This window comes from Nerophis lumbriciformis, linkage group LG15 (assembly GCF_033978685.3).
Source record: "Nerophis lumbriciformis linkage group LG15, RoL_Nlum_v2.1, whole genome shotgun sequence".
Classification (NCBI taxonomy): domain Eukaryota; kingdom Metazoa; phylum Chordata; class Actinopteri; order Syngnathiformes; family Syngnathidae; genus Nerophis; species Nerophis lumbriciformis.
In genome coordinates, this window is record NC_084562.2 from 8,914,633 (window position 1) to 8,935,554 (window position 20,922).

The following is a 20,922-nucleotide window of genomic DNA, read 5'->3' on the forward strand; positions in this document are numbered from 1 at the left end:
TGTGAGTGTATACACTTATGTGTGTACGGTCTATATGTATGTATGTATATTAATGTATATGTAATATAAATGTGTGTGTATATATATATATATATCAAATCAAATCAACTTTATTTATATATATATATATATATAGTGTGTATGTATGGCAAAAAAATTGTCACGATTAATTTTGTCATATCAATCGATTTTTTTTTAAATTATTTATTAAAAGTAGATTGTCCCGTGCAGGATTATACAGAGTACCACATCCATACTGCTTACTACTGCAGTATTTTGTAACAGACATTTCTGCCATGTTTCATCGAGGAAAAAATGCTAACAGCTGATCATCGTGATCGAACTCAAATTAATCGCGATTATTGATCACGATCATATACCATGCATTTATGCATTGCATTCATACATTGTATTCATTTATTTATTTATATATATATAAATATATATATATATGTATGTGTGGGGAAAAAAAATCACAAGACTATTTCATCTCTACAGGCCTGTTTCATGAGGGGGGTACCCTCAATCGTCAGGAGATTTTAATGGGAGCATTCGCATACCATGGTTTGTATAGGGCACAGAGTGGGTGGGTACAGGCTGGCCTAGGGGCGTGGTGATTGGTTCATGTGTTACCTAGGAGGTGTTTCCGTCTATGGCGGCATGTTGTTACAATTTCGCTGCGCTTGTTGAGGGATGACAGGTCTGGACGGTAGATAATAAACAGTTTCTCTTTCAAGCATAGGTTGCATCTTTTATTACCACTATTGTAAGGTGTGCTGGATGCAAGAATTTGCCATGTTATTGAATATTCAACATTATTGTCTTTGAGGTCCCAAATGTGTTTGCTGAGTTCTGTGGTATTTCGCAGGTTTTTGTTCCTGAAAGAAGCCTTGTGGTTGTTCCATCTGGTTTTGAATTCACCCTCGGTTAATCCTACATATGTGTCGGATGTGTTAATGTCCTTGCGTATTACCTTAGATTGGTAGACAACTGATGTTTGTAAGCATCCCCCGTTGAGGGGGCAATCAGGTTTCTTTCGACAGTTACATGCTTTGTTGGTTTTGGAGTCGTTCTGACTGGGGGTCGACGGCTCATTTGCAATTGTTTTGTTGTGGTTTGAGATGATTTGTCGTATATTGTTCATGCAGCTGTAGCTCAATTTGATGTTGTTCTTGTTGAATACTTTTTCTTAGGTTGTTGTCTTTGGGAAAGTGTTTGTCAATCAGGTTGAGGAATTTGTGTCCAATGTTCGTTGAGACGTTTTTGCTGTATGGGGGGTTGTACCAGATGATGCCGTTTCGTTTTCTGTTCTTTTTTGGCTGGTTTCCTGGCGTGGGTTCATAGGTGAGGGTGAAATTGTATCCGCTTTCATCAAGGGCTTTTTGGTACGGGGGGGTTGCTTGGTCAAATTCAGCTTTGCTAGATGACAGCATCGATAGCCTTTTATTGATTCCGGTAGGTATTCTTTTCGTGGTGGTGGGTGGATGGTTGCTGTCATGGTGCACGTATTGGAGTGTTGTGTTGGGTTTCGTGAATGGTTGGTAGCTGTTATTTCTCAGGTTGAAAGTGACGTCAAGGAAGTTGACGGTTTGCTTGTTGGCTTCAATCGTGATCCGTAGGCCGTTCTCTTTGAAAATTTGGCATATGCGCTTCTTGGTATTCTCGCTGCTCCTTGGCGAGGCGCGACACACTGCCAGTCCGTCATCACGGTAAATACCAAGGTTCAGATTGAGGCTAGCGAGCTGGGAGAGGAGGAAACTCCCAACGAGTTCACACGTTTCTGCTCCGTCAAAACTTCCCATAGTGACGTCAAATGTTGCATTGTTCTTTTTTTGCCATGGTGTACTGTTGTGGATGAGAATGGAGTTTTTTGCGTGGATGATGATGTTTCTTTCGTTGCCTGTGATTGAGTCGTAGTCTGAGGCGAAGTCTAGTGCTTGAGTCAGTAGGTCTTGCGTGATGGAAGGGTAAAATTCCTCGATATCAAAGGAGATAAAGTTGTGCTGTTGTTTGTCTTGGATGTTGTTGAACCATTTGATTACTGCTGCTGTATTTCTCCATTGGTTGAGTGGTGTTTTGTCCTTGATTTTTGTGTTGACTCTGTCCAGGATTATTTTGCTGATTTTTCCTATTTCAGATTTAGTTGGGTTTATTAGTCGGCATGTTGGGTTATTTGCGAAGTTGGGTTTGTGATCCTTCAATGTGATGAAGGCTTCCTTGTTGGCTGTGGCGTCCACCCTGTCCTCAATGTCCAGTTCAGCCGCGATCCTTTTATTTTCCAGGTGGATGTTCTGTAAGGTATTGGGTTGCGCTTTTTTGTATGATTTGGTGATGCTTCTGTCCAGTAAGGTGTGGTGTTCTGGTATGTCCATTCTGTAGAAGTTTGTGGTTTTATCGGCAGCTATGATGAGGTTGTTTACTTTCTTGATGCGCTCCTTGTCATTTTTCAGCTTGGTGAGGAGTGGGTTGCGGATTGGCTTGAATTTGACTGATTGTATCATTTTGAGCATGTCGTTCTCAAAATCCTTTAGTTCCTCAACTGTGGGTGGGTTCTTGGTAGATTTGAATCCGTAAGTTTCCTTTTGCATTCCTTTTGTTTCAGGGTGGAGGAAAAAATGTGCTTTCCACCGCATCCTTCTTAGGAAGTGTTCCGTCTTTTCTATGAGCCTTAGCTTGTAGTCATTCTGCGCGGGTATGGGAATGTTCTTCGTGGAGTAGTCGATGTTGAATTTTTCCATTTCTGATCGTCGTACAGTGCTCAACAAATGTCAATTTGGAGCGGAGTATATGTCTTAATAAGGTTATCCAAAAAATAGTGCTCGATACCGTAGTAGAGCGCAATATATGTATGTGTGGGGAAAGAAAAAAAATCACAAGACTATTTCATCTCTGATGAAATAGTCTTGTGATTTTTTTTCCCCACACATACATATATTGCGCTCTACTACGGTATCGAGCACTATTTTTTGGATAACCTTATTAAGACATAAATATATATATATATATATATATATATATATACATATATATACATAATTAACTGTAAAATATTGATTTAATCAAAGTGTCCTGCACTTTTTTACAATTTAAATTAATTAATGTAAACCAACTTGAACACTGGGCAGCACGGTGGAAGAGGGGTTAGTGCGTCTGCCTCACAATACGAAGGTGCTGAGTAGTCTGGGGTTCAATCCCAGGCTCGGGATCTTTCTGTGTGGAGTTTGCATGTTCTCCCCGTGACTGCGTGGGTTCCCTCCGGGTACTCCGGCTTCCTCCCACTTCCAAAAACATGCACCTGGGGATAGGTTGATTGGCAACACTAAATTGGCCCTAGTGTGTGAATGTGAGTGTGAATGTTGTCTGTCTATCTGTGTTGGCCCTGCGATGAGGTGGCGACTTGTCCAGGGTGTACCCCGCCTTCCGCCCGATTGTAGCTGAGAAAGGCTCCAGCGCCCCCCGCGACCCCGAAGGGAATAAGCGGTAGAAAATGGATGGATGGAACTTGAACACTGCATAGCATTTGTGTCCTGTCCACTCTTCCTAAAATTAGACTTTACCATGTTTTATAATCATCTAAATCATTCAGAAGGGTTTTTATTTTATTATTTTATTTTTAACATTTCAGTTTTACTTTTTCCCCAACTAAACTTTACACAAAGGAGAAGTCTTATTTATTTCATTCGTCAATCAGACAAGTAAAAATGATGTGGTTTTTCCAACATGTTTGTGTTAAACTTGCCTCGTAACAATTGTCCACAAGGTGTTAATTTGTCCTGTTTATGTTGGTAGTGGGTTGATGTTCGTAGCCGTGAAAACAACAGAAGGAACATGGAGAAAGTGCAGAGTTTGGCGCAGGATGGAAAGGAAGAACAGCGGACCCGCTTGCGCCTCCAAGACAAGGAGCTGCAAGAGATGTCTGATGGAGGCTGGTGTCTCAGCATGCACCAGCCATGGGCATCTCTGCTTGTCAAAGGCATTAAGCGGTAAGAAGTCTACTAAAGGAAAAGCAAACGCTTTTCAGAGATCCAATAGTCAAAAGTAAGTTATGAGCATGTGTGTGGCGACTCACGCACAACTGTTTGTCTGCAGAGTCGAGGGGCGGACTTGGTACACGCCTCACCGTGGTCGTCTTTGGATTGCTGCTGCAGCCAAGAAGCCCACCCCTCAAGAGATTGCTGAGGTGGAGGCCATGTACCGTTGCATCTACAACAAAGGTACACATGTGAATAACTGAAATTAGGGGTGTCTGGATCTGATATTGATAGTTGATATCGGTACGATAACATATTGGATGATATCGGCTTGCATCTAAGATTTCCGATAGAAGCTCTGATTCAAGCAGTCCTGTTTACTTGTGCAAAGCTGGACAGCCAGTTAACATCTAAATGTCCCCCAAAAGGAACAGAGGTTGGTCTTTTTTGTCTTTTAGTGAAAGCATTTATAAAAGATAAATATGGTAGGCTATGTGCTAGTAGGCGCTAGCAGCTACTATACAGCTAAGCACACACTAGCACAGTGTTTTTCAACCACTGTGCCGCGGCACACACGTGAGATACAGTCTAGTGTGCCGTGGGAGATTATCTAATTTCACCTATTTGGGTTAAAAATATTTTTTGCAAACCAGTCATTATAGTCTGCAAATTAAGTGTTGTTGTTGAGTGTCTGTGCTGTCTAGAGCTTGACAGAGTAACCGTGTAATACTCTTCCATATCAGCCGGTAGCTAATTGCTTTGTAGATGTCGGAAACAGCGGGAGGCAGCGTGCAGGTGTAAAGGTGTCTAATGCTTAAACCAAAAATAAACAAAAGGTGAGTGCCCCTAAGAAAAGGTTGAAGATTAGGGACGGTTATGCAGAACGAAACTAAAACTGAACTGGCTACAAAGTAAACAAAAACAGAATGCTGGACGACAGCAAAGACTTACTGTGGAGCAAAGACTTAGTGTGGAGCTAAGACGGCGTCCACAATGTACATCCGAACATGACATGACAGTCATCAATGTCCCCACAAAAAAGGATAAAAACAACTGAAATATTCTTGATTGCTAGAACAAAGTAGATGCGGGAAATATCGCTCAAAGGAAGACATGAAACTGCTACAGGAAAATACCAAAAAAAGAAAAAAAGCCACCAAAATAGGAGCGCAAGACAAGAACCAAAACACTACACACAGGAAAACAGCAAAAAATGGTGTGATGTGACAGGTGGTGACAGTAGACCTACTTTGAGACAAGAGCTATATTGATACATAGTTGGTTATGGTTTGAAGTCATATCCAACAATTGCGACAACGACTTTTTACTGTTAACTGAGTTTCATTTTTTTAATGATTTCTGCTGGTGGTGTGCCTCCGGATATTTTCAACGCCAAAAGTGTGCCTTGGCTCAAAAAACACTGCACCAGTACATAAGCTAGACATACCTGATAAATAGGGGTGTCCCGATACAACTTTTTTAAATCCAATACGGTACCGATATTGAAATCCTGCGTATTGGCCGTTACTAATCTGATACGATATCAGCACAAATCACACATACTTTTATTATTTTGTATGTTGAAAATGGCTTGATGAAGTGAAATTACACAGTGAACAATGGTAGTAATAATAATTACTAACTGTGTGACAGATGTATGCTTTTAAAGAGGAATGATAATGCATGCGCACAGCCCCGCTTCACACTCCAGCCAGATTGACCCAGTCATTGGAACCAATCCTTGTCTCGAAGTTATGAATTTGACTTCCTTTACCCGCCTTGTTCTGACATGCCAGAGGCTGTTTAACTTGGAGATGTGCTAGGGATATATGGGTATACGGCAGTGGCGATTGCTCCAAGACTGCAGGACAGCTTCCCCAAAAATATCCCCCCAAAAAGTGGTCAAATATCAATCAATCAATGTTTATTTATATAGCCCTAAATCACAAGTGTCTCAAATGGCTGCACAGTCCTTTTATGTTTACATTTAATTGACTAAATATGCACGAGGGTGCATTTCACTTTTGTTCAGAATCAGCTACTTTGGCGACAGCTGACGTGACTTTCTTCTCATTCATTCGGAATATAGAGTGGGTTGATCCACTGCAGCGAAACTAGACACATTAGATAAATGCTTGGCTTTGTCCCGCCCACGGACGATGAGTATCTCTGAAAATGAATTAGAAGTGGGGGTGGCTTCGGCTGACCTGGACGCCGGGTTTCCGCATGATGATTGGATGATCTGTCTGAGGCTGAATCCCTTTTTGATTGACAGCAAAATGAGCGGATCAGTGATCTTGAAATATAAACCACTGCCGGAGATTTTTTTAATTTGTATTGCGATTTTCCTCTTTATATGGAGAATTTTACAATCTTTTAAGTGACGGGGGGATTTATTTTTATTTTTTTATTTTTTATTTTTTTTGTCATTAAAAAATACAATCATGTGTGCTTACGGACTGTATCCCTTGCAGACTGTATTGATATATATTGATATATAATGTAGGAACCAGAATATTAATAACAGAATGTATGCGAATGAGTGTGAATGAGTGTAAATGGGGGAGGGAGGTTTTTTGGGTTGGTGCACTAATTGTAAGTGTATCTTGTGTTTTTATGTTGATTTAATAAAAAAAATGTATTTATTTATTTAAAAAAAACAAAAACATTTAATTACTGTGCGGCCCGGTACCAATCGATCCACGGACCGGTACTGAGCCGCGGCCCGGTGGTTGGGGACCACTGATATATACCATTGTTCTCTTATTATTATGTAGTGTGAAATGTAAGTAAATGCGTGATTGAATGGAATTACTCAAAGTATCCACTAGAGCTGGGCGGTATAGACCAAAACTGATACCGCGGTATTTTTAGTTCAAATGGTAAATACCGGTACCATTAAAAAAAATGTGCAAAGTGTTTTACGGCTAGATAACCAATGTTGAGAGATTATTTTTTGTATGTAGAAACGTAATGTGTTTGTGTTTTTATTCTTATAAAAGAACATCAAAAGATACAGTATGGCCCTAAATATATACCGCTTTTTAAAATATACTGGTCTTATACCGCTCAGCCCTAGTATCCACTCGGATTTGTGCGTATCGTATTATATCAGTATTGGCCAATACTCAAGGCTCCAGTACAATATCGTATCGGAAGTGGAAAGAGTTTTTTTAGGACACCCCTAGTTGAAATCTTATGGTTTAGAGGGACGGCGTGGCGAAGTTGGTAGAGTGGCCGTGCCAGCAATCGGAGTGTTGCTGGTTACTGGGGTTCAATCCCCACCTTCTACCATCCTAGTCACGTCCGTTGTGTCCTTGGGCAAGACACTTCACCCCTTGCTCCTGATGGCTGCTGGTTAGCGCCTTGCATGGCAGCTCCCGCCATCAGTGTGTAAATGGGTGAATGTGGTAATACTGTCAAAGCGCTTTGAGTACCTTGAAGGTAGAAAAGCGCTATACAAGTATAACTCATTTATTTATTTGAAATATTTTTTTCTTCCTCACAATGTACAATACATCCCAAAAGTGAGTACAGTGGAGCCCTGCTATTTGTGGGGGTTACATGCCAGGACCCCACTGCGAATGGTGAAAGACTGCAAATAATGGACCCATCAACAAAAAGCCAAAATGCAGATTTTTCCAACTTTGGCCGTTCCACGGACCAGTTTTCAGTGGGTCGCGGCTATTGCATGGACAAAAACAATGTAACAACCCGACATCCGTGAAAGCATCTCACATTCTCTGTCATTCGTTTGCTACGCTGCCAAAAGGTGCTTGCCTTGTTTCTAGGGGACTTTGTCAAACTGGAGCGGAAGGGAAGGACACTGAGGCCATGTCTACACTAAGTCGTTTAAACCCCTTAAAAGAATAATTATTTAGCCTAAGCCCCGTTTCAGCCACACTAAACCATCGTTTAAGGTCCCACTCCTCGGACACATTTTTACACGGCTAAGTGCGGCGTGTATTTCTTGAATTTCCGGCACTTAGCTTTGTATGGACTCATTGATCGTTTACAAACTGAATTCGGAGAGGAAGTGACGCCAGAAAGACCGCGCCCACGCAGGAAGAGACGTCAGAAAGAACGCGCTACAGCCAGCTTCATAATAAAGCGGTTTCGTAAGTAGGAGCTCACCACTGGAAAGATGGTGGCGAGTCATCCAGACATGCCCGTGTTTCTCCTTCAGTATGTACAGACGCCTGTGGAATTCACACATGAATACCTTAAGAGAAAGCGATTGCAGCTATTTGGGATACAACACTTCTCAGACGGCAAGAGAACTTTCGAATGTCGAGGTCAGCTGTGATTCTACTTACCGAAAAACTTTGTCCATTTGTCGAAGGAGAGTTAACGAAAATGCGGGCTCCCGTGGATGTGATAAAAAAGGTAGCGTGGGCTTTGTATTACCTGGCCGTCGAGGGAAAACTATGGAAAACAGGGAATGCTTTTGGACTGGCAAGGCAGACTGTATCAGTTATTGTCCGCCATGTATGTCGCGGACTCAACGTCTAGGTCCAGAGTATATAAAGTCACCAAAAACGAATGGACAATGAAGGTGAAGGCAAAAGAGTAAGGAGTGTCCTGACCAGATATCTAGATCCCGAGATTGATTGTTGTAAAATGTTCTTTATCACATTGTTTACGTGTCTAATAAAGATTTGATTAATTTATGATGTCTCAGGTGTGATTCACTACAATAGGGCCCCACAGCACACTGGATTCCAGTTAATTGAAATACCACAACACTGGATATTGTTCAGATAAGTTAAATTTAAGAACTTGCACACAAAGCAACACTGGATGGGACTATGACGTGTGCATTTTCCGCGCATGCGTACTAGGTCGCGTTACGCCGGCGGACGGAGGGAGGGAGGGGTCTTAAACGGTGGCATTGCTGTGTGGACACGGATAAGGTTAGGTGGGATTTACCCTGGATAACCTTATCCGGCTTAGTGTAAACAGGGCCTGAGGGGGACTTAACAACAGTAGCACATATCTGCGAGAAAAGAGTGCGTCATAAAGAGGGAGACATCGTCTCAATCCCTACATAACTACAGCTCACCTTGTGTTGGTGGGGGAATTTTGCCCACAATGAAGACTAGCTACCAGGTGTAACATTGAAGCACACTCTGAAGCGTTTCATGTCCAATTTGAACTATTGGCACACGCTGGGAAATAGTCGACAGAATAAATGGCCCTCCTGTTATTGTTAAATGTACCTACAGAGTTAATCAGAAAGAAGTTAAATTTTTATGTTTAAATCTTTATAAATGGCACTTTTTGTTCATCTGAAGAGTTGGACCACAGCAACTGGACTTGATTGATTTTCTTGAAAATATTTCATCTCTCATCCAGGTCCAAGTCCATTTGCTCTCCAGATATACCATAGGTACTGAAATTGTTGCCTTTTTGGATAAAAACGTATTGTTCCTGAAATGATGAATGAATGTTTTGTACAAACCCCGTTTTCATATGAGTTGGGAAATTGTGTTAGATGTAAATATAAACGGAATACAATGATTTGCAAATCCTTTTCAACCCATATTCAATTGAATATGGGTTGACAGACAAGATATTTGATGTTCAAACTCATAAACTTTATTTTTTTTTTGCAAATAATAATTAACTTAGAATTTCATGGCTGCAACACGTGCCAAAGTAGTTGGGAAAGGGCATGTTCACCACTGTGTTACATGGCCTTTTCTTTTAACAACACTCAGTAAACGTTTGGGAACTGAGAAAACACATTTTTTAAGCTTCTCAGGTGGAATTCTTTCCCATTCTTGCTTGATGTACAGCTTAAGATGTTCAACAGTCTGGGGGTCTCCGTTGTGGTATTTTAGGCTTCATAATGCGCCACACATTTTCAATGGGAGACAGGTTTGGATTACAGGCAGGCCAGTCTAGTACCCGCACTGTTTTACTATGAAGCCACGTTGATGTAACACGTGACTTGGCATTGTCTTGCTGAAATAAGCAGGGGCGTCCATGGTAACGTTGCTTGAATGGCAACATATGTTGCTCCAAAACCTGTATGTATCTTTCAGCATTAATGGCGCCTTCACAGATGTGTAAGTTACCCATGTCTTGGGCACTAATACACCCCCATACCATCACAAATGATGGCTTTTCAACTTTGCGCTTATAACAATCCGGATGGTTCTTTTCCTCTTTGGTCCAGAGGACACGACGTCCACAGTTTCCAAAAACAACTTGAAATGTGGACTCGTCAGACCACAGAACACTTTTCCACTTTGTATCAGTCCATCTTAGATGAGCTCAGGCCCAACGAAGCCGACGGCGTTTCTGGGTGTTGTTGATAAACGGTTTTCTCCTTGCATTGGAGAGTTTTAACTTGCACTTACAGATGTAGCGCCAACTGTAGTTACTGACAGTGGGTTTCTGAAGTGTTCCTGAGCCCATGTGGTGATATCCTTTACACACTGATGTCGCTTGTTGATGCAGTACAGCCTGAGGGATCGAAGGTCACGGGCTTAGCTGCTTACGTGCAGTGATTTCTCCAGATTCTCTGAACCCTTTGATGATATTACGGACCGTAGATGGTGAAATCCCTAAATTCCTTGCAATAGCTGGTTGAGAAAGGTTTTTCTTAAACTGTTCAACAATTTGCTCACGAATTTGTTGACAGACTGGTGACCCTCGCCCCATCCTTGTTTGTGAATGACTGAGCATTTCATGGAATCTACTTTTATACCCAATCATGGCACCCACCTGTTCCCAATTTGCCTGTTCACCTGTGGGATGTTCCAAATAAGTGTTTGATGAGCATTCCTCAACTTTTTCAGTATTTATTGCCACCTTTCCCAACTTCTTTGTCATGTGTTGCTGGCATCAAATTCTAAAGTTAATGATTATTTGCAAAAAAAAAAAATTTTTATCAGTTTGAACATCAAATATGTTGTCTTTGTAGCATATTCAGCTGAATATGGGTTGGAAATTATTTGCAAATCATTGTATTCCGTTTATATTTACATCTAACACAATTTCCCAACTCACATGGAAACGGGGTTTGTACTTGTTTCACACTACCGTATTTTTCGGAGTATAAGTCGCACCGGAGTATAAGCCGCACCTGCCGAAAATGCATAATAAAGAAGGAAAAAAACATATATAAGTCGCACTGGAGCCCGGCCAAACTATGAAAAAAACTGCGACTTATAGTCCGAAAAATACGGTACTTAAAAATGTATACTGAACTTTGATGTCATTTTTTTCGATATAAGATATTTGAGTTGAAAGTTTCCACCATTTTAGTCACTGCTTGCTTGTCATTAAGAAGTGAAGGTGGGTACCACTGACAATCTTGTTGAAAAACCCCTGCTACAAACCCTATAATATAGCATAGGATCGGCTTTTATGTATCCCATAATGAGGACATTATGTGGTTGCTGTGCAGATTCAAAAAGCCCACAAACAAGTTTCAAACGTAGCGCAAAAATCAAAAAAGTGCCACCCCTTGTTGCGAAGTCCTCGAGGAGTTTAAAACAAGAGGTAAACATTAAATAGCACAAAGAAGGATATAAAAGAAAACAGAGCAGCTGCAAACAGCTGCCGCTTTTTACATACAGCAACAAAAGTAAACTAAAAATTAGTAATAAAAAATGAACACATTTTAAATTAAATTTTACATATTAAGCTACAATTGCAGCCATATTGTAAACAGAATTGTACTTAAGAATGGTGGAGTTACAGAACATCGCATCTTGTCAAAGCATCTTTTTGTTGAGTGAATTCATAGCTACAGCCCTCTTTTCCCCCCTTCTGATAACACCATCAAAATACTTTAAGTTACTATTTGAAAAAACGAAACAATTAAATTTGATCCTTTCCTTGGTAAAGAAGAAAACATTTACATAAAAAATGCCTTCATAAATGTAAATACAGATAATTAAACGTGGTTCAAACTAGTGGTAGCATCCATCAGGAAGCCAGTTTAAATATTGATAGATAATATCTAAACTACCCTCCATTGTTGTATTTTGTCAGGCCAAGAGCAGATTGCGCATGTCTAAAGTATTTTATACAAAAACAGTCCTCAGTGCAAAGAGTGGCGTGACTCGTTCAATACATTAACATTTTACTTGGCTCAGATTGCTAGATGATGTGTGCTCTTATTCATGTTGGCGCTGTTTCCTTTCTCCGCTGTGCAGAGCCCAGATTTCCCTCTGACTACCCCACTGGCTGCCTGTTGGGCTGTGTCAATGTCACTGATTGCCTTCCTCAGGAACAGTTCAAAGAGCAGGTTAGTGAAACATTCTTTTTTCTAAGCGTATTTTTGCCTCAACCCCTGTTTTTCTTTGTCTCGCCGACGGCGCTGAGATGCAATCTAGCTTTGCTCATTCATAGAAAAAAATGATGTCGTTGTATGTTTTGAAACAGCAAACTTAACCTTTGCTTTCAGCTCTTATGTGGTGCAATCATGTACACTGAATGAGAGAATGTAATGGTATCTATTTTTATTTTTATTTTCATTTTCAAAGAAAAGTTCCAGGATGTCACCCTTAAATATTCACATTCTTTGGTTTGAGAGAATACTTATGGAGTACACTGATCTCCAAAGCCATTAGTGAATATAGACTTACAGACTTCCTTTATTGTCATTCAAATTTGAACTTTACAGTACAGATAAGAACAACATTTTGTTGCATTAGTTCATACCTATCATTGTTCTCTGTTTGAGTAATTTCACATGATCAAGCCTTTTCTTACATTCCACACTAAAAAATGATAAAAGTATGTATTATTTGTACTGATATTTTCAGGCTCCATTGTCAGTATTGTATCGGAACTGCGTCTGGTCAGCCCAAATAATTACAGACTTCCTTTATTGTCATTCAAATTTGGACTTTACAGTACAGAAGAGAAGAGCAAATAAGGTGCAGAGTGTTTGCATTGACAAAAGAAGGTGCAGATATAAATAAATATTGCGTCATTTGCCTGTATTTTAACATTTTATTACCAAACCATTAAAATAGCTGTTTATGTCTCTTGCAGTCATTCCATGTCTTTTTCTACCAACAGAGGTCAGGCTGCACCTCTTCAACAGTAACTCCCTGTCAGTGTACAATACTTGCCACCAGAGGCAGTACACTTCACATAATTCAATGTGGCTTGAAGGGTACCAGTTAACAAAATGGTGGTGTATACCAGGCATGGCCAAAAGTGACTTGTGTGCTAAATAATGACGGGGGGGAAAATGCTGTCCTTTTCTGAGTCCTCCTGAGAGTGTGAATAAGTGCAACAGATCAGATACATATGTTGTGGCAGCCCTCATGCTTCCTCACATGATTTCCTCCATGAGCGCTCAAAGTAAAATCCACTCTGAGACAAACTTTAATGAGGACTCTCTTTCATCTCCAAGTCATCTCATGCATACAAGATCAGTGGTTCATTTGTTGCTCAGCTGCAACACCACTGCTCCCTCTGAGTGCAGCAGGCTCTAATTTTATGTTAATACTAAAAGCAACCGCGAACACTATTTGATATGCTATCAAGTACATAAATTTTACTAATTTAAGATGTCACACAAAATAACTAGGAGTGTCCTGACCGGATATTGGTCTGATATCTGTAAAGCACAAGTGTTTGATTATAATGGCTTGCGTGCAAAATCTCAAATATAAGTGCTCCCATACAAGCAGTTTTGCAATGTGTTTATTTGTGCAAATCTGTACATCTAGTCATCATCTAAATCTTGTATTTGAACTAAGCCATTTACATGGTAGGCTTTAGGTTATAGCAGCTACACGGCAGCTTAGCTCAAAATTTAACATCATTGCACTCTAAAACACCTTCGTAAATATAAACAAGTATCAAATAATTATGATAGCATATTACTTTCACATACAAAGTTTTGAAGGCAGAAGCGTATTATGCGTCATGAGCTTATTGATTTACTGTCGTCACTAGGTGCTGCCACAAAACAATTACCACTCCACTTCAACTTAAAAGACTACACAGTACTGCACAGTCTACCTAGTCAAATTTCTTGTGTGTTAAGCTTAATTGGCCAAAAAAAATTATTCTGATGAAGTCACTCCCAGATGGTTAATAATAAAAAGGTAAATGTTTTTCATACCTATCGTTGTTCTCTGTTTGAGTAATTTCACATGATCAAGCCTTTTCTTACATTCCACACAAAAAAATGATAAAAGTATGTATTATTTGTACTGATATTTTCAGGCTCCATTGTCAGTATTGTATCGGAACTGCGTCTGGACAGCCCAAATAATGACACACATAATAAGTTTTTCATACCTATCATTGTTCTCTGTTTGAGTAATTTCACATGATCAAGCCTTTTCTTACATACCACACTAAAAAATAATAAAAGTATGTATTATTTGTACTGATATTTTCAGGCTCCATTGTCAGTATTGTATCGGAACTGCGTCTGGACAGCCCAAATAATGACACACATAATTGGTGGGCATGTATAATATCGATCAAAAAACGCCATTTCCTACCCTCAGACATGAGAGGATATATATGATGGATTTTCGTCTTTTCTGACTTATAAATGTTGGATGCTCTTGTTGAACAATGCCAAAGCGTCCAATCATAAAGTTCATGCATTTTGCCGTTGCATCATGCAGTTTGGATTTCTCTGTTTGTGGGGTTCTGCAGTCTGGCTACGTTGTGACGAGGTGGACGTACTTATTTGAACATTAGGTAAAGATTTTCATGTAATCGTGGCATGAGCATAATAACATTGATGTCCAGCATGCAGTGACATAAATGCAGGTTTTTGTAATGCACTCTCCGTATCGATCCGTGTACTAAGTGTTGTGACCGGGGGAATCTCCCTGTATATAACGTTTATGAATTTTATTTATGACCCTGTCTAAAAAAACAAATATTGGGGACAACTTCAAGATATATATTTAAACTGTACATTTTCAAAAGATTAAATGTGATCCTTTTAGAGAGGGTCGGGCGTGGTTTCATTTGCCATCTGGGAACGCCTCTAAAAACGTCTTGCAGACAGACTTAAAAAACGGGTTATAAAAGTGACTGTTGAGCAAGATTCACACAAGTTTACACCAACGCATATGCAATACAAGGAAGTGTTTTAAATGTAGATTAAAATCATTACAGTTCCATTTAAGTCCTCACACACTTGACACTGGTGTGAGAAAAACTGTCCCAGGCATTTCGAGTGTGCTAGTATATAGGTCTACCTTGGTCAGTTTTTAGAAGTGGGCTGATTTGTAGGGAGAAAAATGTCAGCGCTCTTAATAGTGAGCATTCTGACTACTGGGAAGCTGTATATTTTAGGGCTTTTCCCTTTTGTACTCTGGCCTCATTCTCTCCACCACTCATTCCACCCAGGGCTGTAAAATCATGTTTGCAGGCTGTGTGACTGCCCTTTCATCCCGTGAAAGACTGTGTGGAAGTGTGTGTGTGTGTATGTGTGTGTCCACTTGTACAGAAGAGCCATAAATAATACCCCTCACCCCACACAAGGCCTCTCAGAAAAAAAGGCAGCGCAGATGTAGAAAAAGCAGAGGAACAACAGCACCAAAAGTGTAACGATGTTGCTGAACAGTTGGCTTGTTTCTCCATTTGCCATTTTGAAAAATGGGGAGGGGAGGGGGGCAACAGAGACTGTTAGATGCTTAACGTGGCACTTAAAGCCTGCTCACATTCATGTCAGTTGACATGTGAGTATAATGTTAATGCATAGTAGCACATAGCCTGGCTCCTTGGCTGGTGGGGGGAAGGGGGTGAAGTGGAGGATTTACAGGCCTTTTCTGGCAGCTGGAGGTTAAAAGGGGATGGTGAAGCCATTATTCTTTAGGCTCTTTTAAAGTTGCTCCTAATGCTTATGTGACATTTAGAGAAAGCTGAATGTGCAAAGATGAGCTTACCATGAAGTAACATTAAATAAATAAAAAAATACATAAAATGCTGTAAACAACAAAAAAACTTAAAAGCTACATTCATTCTCCATTTGGGGCACTGTTGTAGCACCAAAATGTAAATATTCTGCTGACAGACAGTGTGGGGAAAAAAACCCACCCCAGGCACACTAGGATCTCCATCTGCTACACTTGGACCAATTCTTTCCCTCATTAGAAACTGACTGGTGTATTGATCTGTTCTCCCGGTAATCCCGCTGCCCGCCCAGCCGCCCCCCCCTTTATGACTGATAATTGGCCAGCCATTATGATTCGTGCTCAGTCTCTCCACCCCTATCTCCCAGTGCTCTCTGAGCAATAAGTGGATATGTACATCTGACCTGCCAAGGGCTCAGGAAGATGTGATAGGGGGAGGGAGTTGTTTTGTTTTGGTATTTCACAAGTTGAAATGATTCGAGTAATGACAGGCATAAATTAGTCGTGTTTAGCCAGTACATTGCAAAAAGAGCATTACATGAGCATGGCAGTTGCTGTGGAAAGGATTTAATGAGCTGTATCTTTTTACAGTGTTTGTCTATACACAGAGTAGTAGTGTTGGTCGTCATAGTGATTCACAGCACACATAATCCCATACAGCACCTTAATCGCACTGTCTACTGGCTCCTGTGGTGAAAAAATTGATCGGATCAATCCACACTCCTAACAAGGATCTGCTTTCTTTTCACGTTCCACAGGCCATATCACCAGCTGGCGAGCTACATGTCTCCGTGAATACAAGTCAAAGAGGTCTAATCTCTTGGACAAGCATGCCAAGAGCAAAGCCAGTGACTGTTAAATTCGGCATTGATTATATTGAATGTCTAACAGGGCAAAAGGCCAAAGTGGCATTTGTATGTGTGATCTTGACATAAAGTATATCCCTATCAAATCACTACAAATTCCCTTTAGTGGCAATGTTGACACTTCTGTGGACATTTTCACAGCAAAAAAGGTTTTATTGTTCCGTGACAATACAGTCTGTGGTGCCAAATACTTCACAGATAACAATGTTTTATTAACCTCGGGTGTCTGGAGGGCTGGCGTGTAGCAGGTTTTTCATATCAGATAGACACATATCTAAGACATAGCTTTACTGGCTGCTGTTTGCCGACTGGTCAAGACCAGTGTGTTACATTTCTCCCTTATCTTACCTCACGTCAAGGTTCACACTGAGACCAGCATAATAAAAAATAGAAGTGGCCGATTTATTGTTAGATATTTTGACATGTCACTGTAAAAGAAAGTGTCAAATTACCACCATTTTTTGTATTATAATTTTATGAATTTAAATGAAAATGCCTCAAGGTGAGGGAGCTTCTCTTGTATTTATTTTAGGTCAGAATAAAAAAGAGTAATTGGATTAATTATCTTTAAAATGAATCACTTTTTTTTCGCTTGAGTATCCATCCATCCATTTTATACCGCTTGTCCCGGTCGGGGTCGCGGGGGTGCTGGAGCCTATCTCAGCTGCATTTGGGCGAAAGGCAGGGTACACCCTGGACAAGTCACCATTTCATCGCAGGGCCAACACAGATAGACAGACACCATTCACACTCACATTCACACACTAGGACCAATTCAGTGTTGCCAATCAACCTATCCCCAGGTGCATGTCTTTGGAGTATATACATAACATGTTCCTGGGTTTGATCCTGCGCTCGGGATCTTTCTGTGTGGAGTTTGCATGTTCTGCCCGTGACTGCGTGGGTTCCCTCCGGGTACTCCGGCTTCCTCCCACCTCCAAAGACATGCACCTGGGGATAGGTTGATTGGCAACACTAAATTGGCCCTAGGGTGTGAATATGAGTGTGAATGTAGTCTGTCTATCTGTGTTGGCCCTGTGATGAGGAGGCCACTTGTCCAGGGTGTACCCCGCCTTGAATGCAGCTGAGATAGGCTCCAGCACCCCCGCGACCCCGAACGGGACAAGCGGTAGAAAATGGATGGATGGATAACTACATGTTTGTAGTACAACTAATGTGTGTTAGCATTAACATGCCTATTGATAATACATAATCCACTTAATAAGCAGTAAGCACAACAATATATTTAGCACTGCTACAATAGTATTATGAGTTCACAAATGCTGAAGAAAATTGTACTACTCGGGACGGCGTGGCGCAGTGGAAGAATGGCCGTGCGCGACCCGAGGGTCCCTGGTTCAATCCCCACCTAGTACCAACCTCGTCATGTCCGTTGTGTCCTGAGCAAGACACTTCACCCTTGCTCCTGATGGGTGCTGGTTAGCGCCCTGCATGGCAGCTCCCTCCATCAGTGTGTGAATGTGTGTGTGAATGGGTAAATGTGGAAGTAGTGTCAAAGCGCTTTGAGTACCTTGAAGGTAGAAAAGCGCTATACAAGTAATCAGAATCAGAATCAGAATCAGCTTTATTGTCATTACGCAAGGTAACGAGATTGAGGCCATTCCATACAGTGCGATGTGTGCATGCTAGAAAAACAATGTGCAAATATATAAAAATATAAAAAATTAAAAAAGTACAACCCATTTATCATTTATTTATTTACTCCGGTTTTTGTAAGCTCCACGTTTTATGTGATACAGTTTTGGGTGAAAGTTTTTGCCAAAAGTGCGGTTTGACTTAACAAACTAGTTTTTTTCCGCATATCATTTAGTAGAATTGAATTAAAAAAATAAAAAATCCAACACATTGGTGACTGTCTCTTCTAAGAATGGATAGCAGTTCAAGTTGGAATACTATGTAATGATTATGGCCTTGGAATCTTGTATTATGTGTGTATGGTTTAGTTGTTCATAGAACGCACTCAAAATTATTTTTAAAAACTGTCTTCTTTCTCATGTCAGAGCAGGATCTATCAAGCACTGTGCTCCCTGTGCTGTCAGTCCACTGATCACTCGATGAGGCGTGTAAGAGTGTAAAGTTAATAGTCTTTCAGTTGCTGGGCTTTTTTTTTTATATTGAGTATGACTGCAAAACAGTCATACATTAAGTCATAAACTAAGTCGTTTAACCCCTTAAACGAATAATTATATAGCCTAAGCCCTGTTTCAGCGACACTAAACCATCGGACAAATTTTTACACAGGTAAGTCAGTCGGGTATTTCTTGAATCTCCGCCTCTTAGCTTTGTATGGACTCCTTTATCGTTTACAAAGTGAGTTCGGAGAGGAAGTGACGCCAGAAAGACCGCGCCCCACATAGGAAGTGACATCAGAAAGAATGCGCCACAGCCAGCTTCATAACAAAGATGGAGGCGGATCATCCAGACATGCCCGTGTTTCTCCTTCTTCTACATATACAGGCGCTTTTGGAAATCACAAATCAATACCTTAAGAGAAGGCAAGGGGCGATTGCAGCTATTTCGGATACTACACATCTCAGACGCCAAGAGAACTTTCGAACAGTCAGCTGTGATTCTTCTTCCCTTCCTCCTGTGGATATGATTGTGATAGGCAGTGTGTGACTACAAATATTGCTTTATGGATGTGACTGTGAAATGGCCAGGCAGTGTGCACGATGCCCACATCTTCGCTAACTCCCCCATTAGCGCGCAGCTGAAAGATGGAACCATCCCCTCCTGTACCAAACATGTCGATTAAAGGGGAACATTATCACAATTTCAGAAGGGTTAAAACCATTAAAAATCAGTTCCTAGTGGCTTATTTTATTTTTCGAATTTAAAAATTTTTTTTTACCCATCACGCAATATCCCTTAAAAAAGCTTCAAAGTGCCTGATTTTAACCATCGTTATATACACCAGTCCATTTTCCTGTGACGTCACATAGTGATGCCAACACAAACAAACATAGAACAGCAAGCTATAGCGACATTAGCTCGGATTCAGACTCGGATTTCAGCAGCTTAAGCGATTCAACAGATTACGCATGTATTGAAACGGATGGTTGTAGTGTGGAGGCAGGTAGCGAAAACGAAATTGAAGAAGAAACTGAAGCTATTGAGCTATATCGGTTTGAACCGTATGCAAGCGAAACCGACGAAAACGACACGACAGTCAGCGACACGGGAGAAAGCGAGGACGAATTCGGCGATTGCCTTTTAACCAACGATTGGTATGTATTTGTTTGTTTGGCATTAAAGGAAACTAACAACTATGAACTAGGTTTACAGCATATGAAATACATTTGGCAACAACATGCACTTTGAGAGTGCAGACAGCCCAGTTTTCATCAATTAATATATTCTGTAGACATACCCTCATCCGCTCTCTTTTCCTGAAAGCTGATCTGTCCAGTTTTGGAGTTGATGTCAGCAGGCCAGGGAAGCGAGGGTCGATATCCTTCTCTTGATCATCTTCGGTGGCTTAAGGGACGGTAGAAGCGGTGTGAGCCAAGACATCCAGAGGGTTTAGCTCGCTCGTCTGCGGGAACAAACTGCCGCCATTGCTTGTCGTGCTACCGAGGCCCTTTGTCCCTGAATTGCTCACACACTCCGGCAGATTCAATGGGGGTCTGGCGGCAGATTTCTTTGACTTTATCGTTGGAAATGCATCTGCTTTGAGGGTCGCAGGATATCCACACATTCTTGCCATCTCTGTCGTAGCATAGTTTTCGTCGGTAAAGTGTGCGGAACAAACGTCCAATTTCTTGCCACTTTCGCATCTTTGGGCCACTGGTGCAACTTGAATCCGTCCCTGTTCGTGTTGTTACACCCTCCGACAACACACCGACGAGGCATGATGTCTCCAAGGTACGGAAAACAGTCGAAAAAACGGAAAATAACAGAGCTGATTTGACTCGGTGTTTGTAATGTGTTTGAGAAAATGGCGGATTGCTTCCCGATGTGACGTCACGTTGTGACGTCATCGCTCCAAGAGCGAATAATAGAAAGGCGTTTAATTCGCCAAAATTCACCCATTTAGAGTTCGGAAATCGGTAAAAAAAAAAAAAAGGTATTTTTTCTGCAACATCAAGGTATATATTGACGCTTACATAGGTCTGGTGATAATGTTCCCCTTTAAAGATTTGATTAATGTATGATGGCTCAGGTGTGATTCACTACAATAGGGCCCCACAGCACACTGGATTCTAG

General features: G+C 40.9%; 1 protein-coding gene across 1 annotated transcript in view; it reads left to right on the top strand.

The window, feature by feature from the left end:
* Positions 1–20,922, top strand: part of trip4 (thyroid hormone receptor interactor 4) — a 211,907-nt gene that overhangs the window by 11,233 nt on the left and 179,752 nt on the right. The window contains exons 9-11 of the mRNA XM_061974915.2: positions 3,790–3,983; positions 4,090–4,214; positions 12,143–12,234. Of these exons, the coding sequence (XP_061830899.2) occupies positions 3,790–3,983; positions 4,090–4,214; positions 12,143–12,234 (411 nt within the window). The remainder of the gene's footprint in view (positions 1–3,789; positions 3,984–4,089; positions 4,215–12,142; positions 12,235–20,922) is intronic.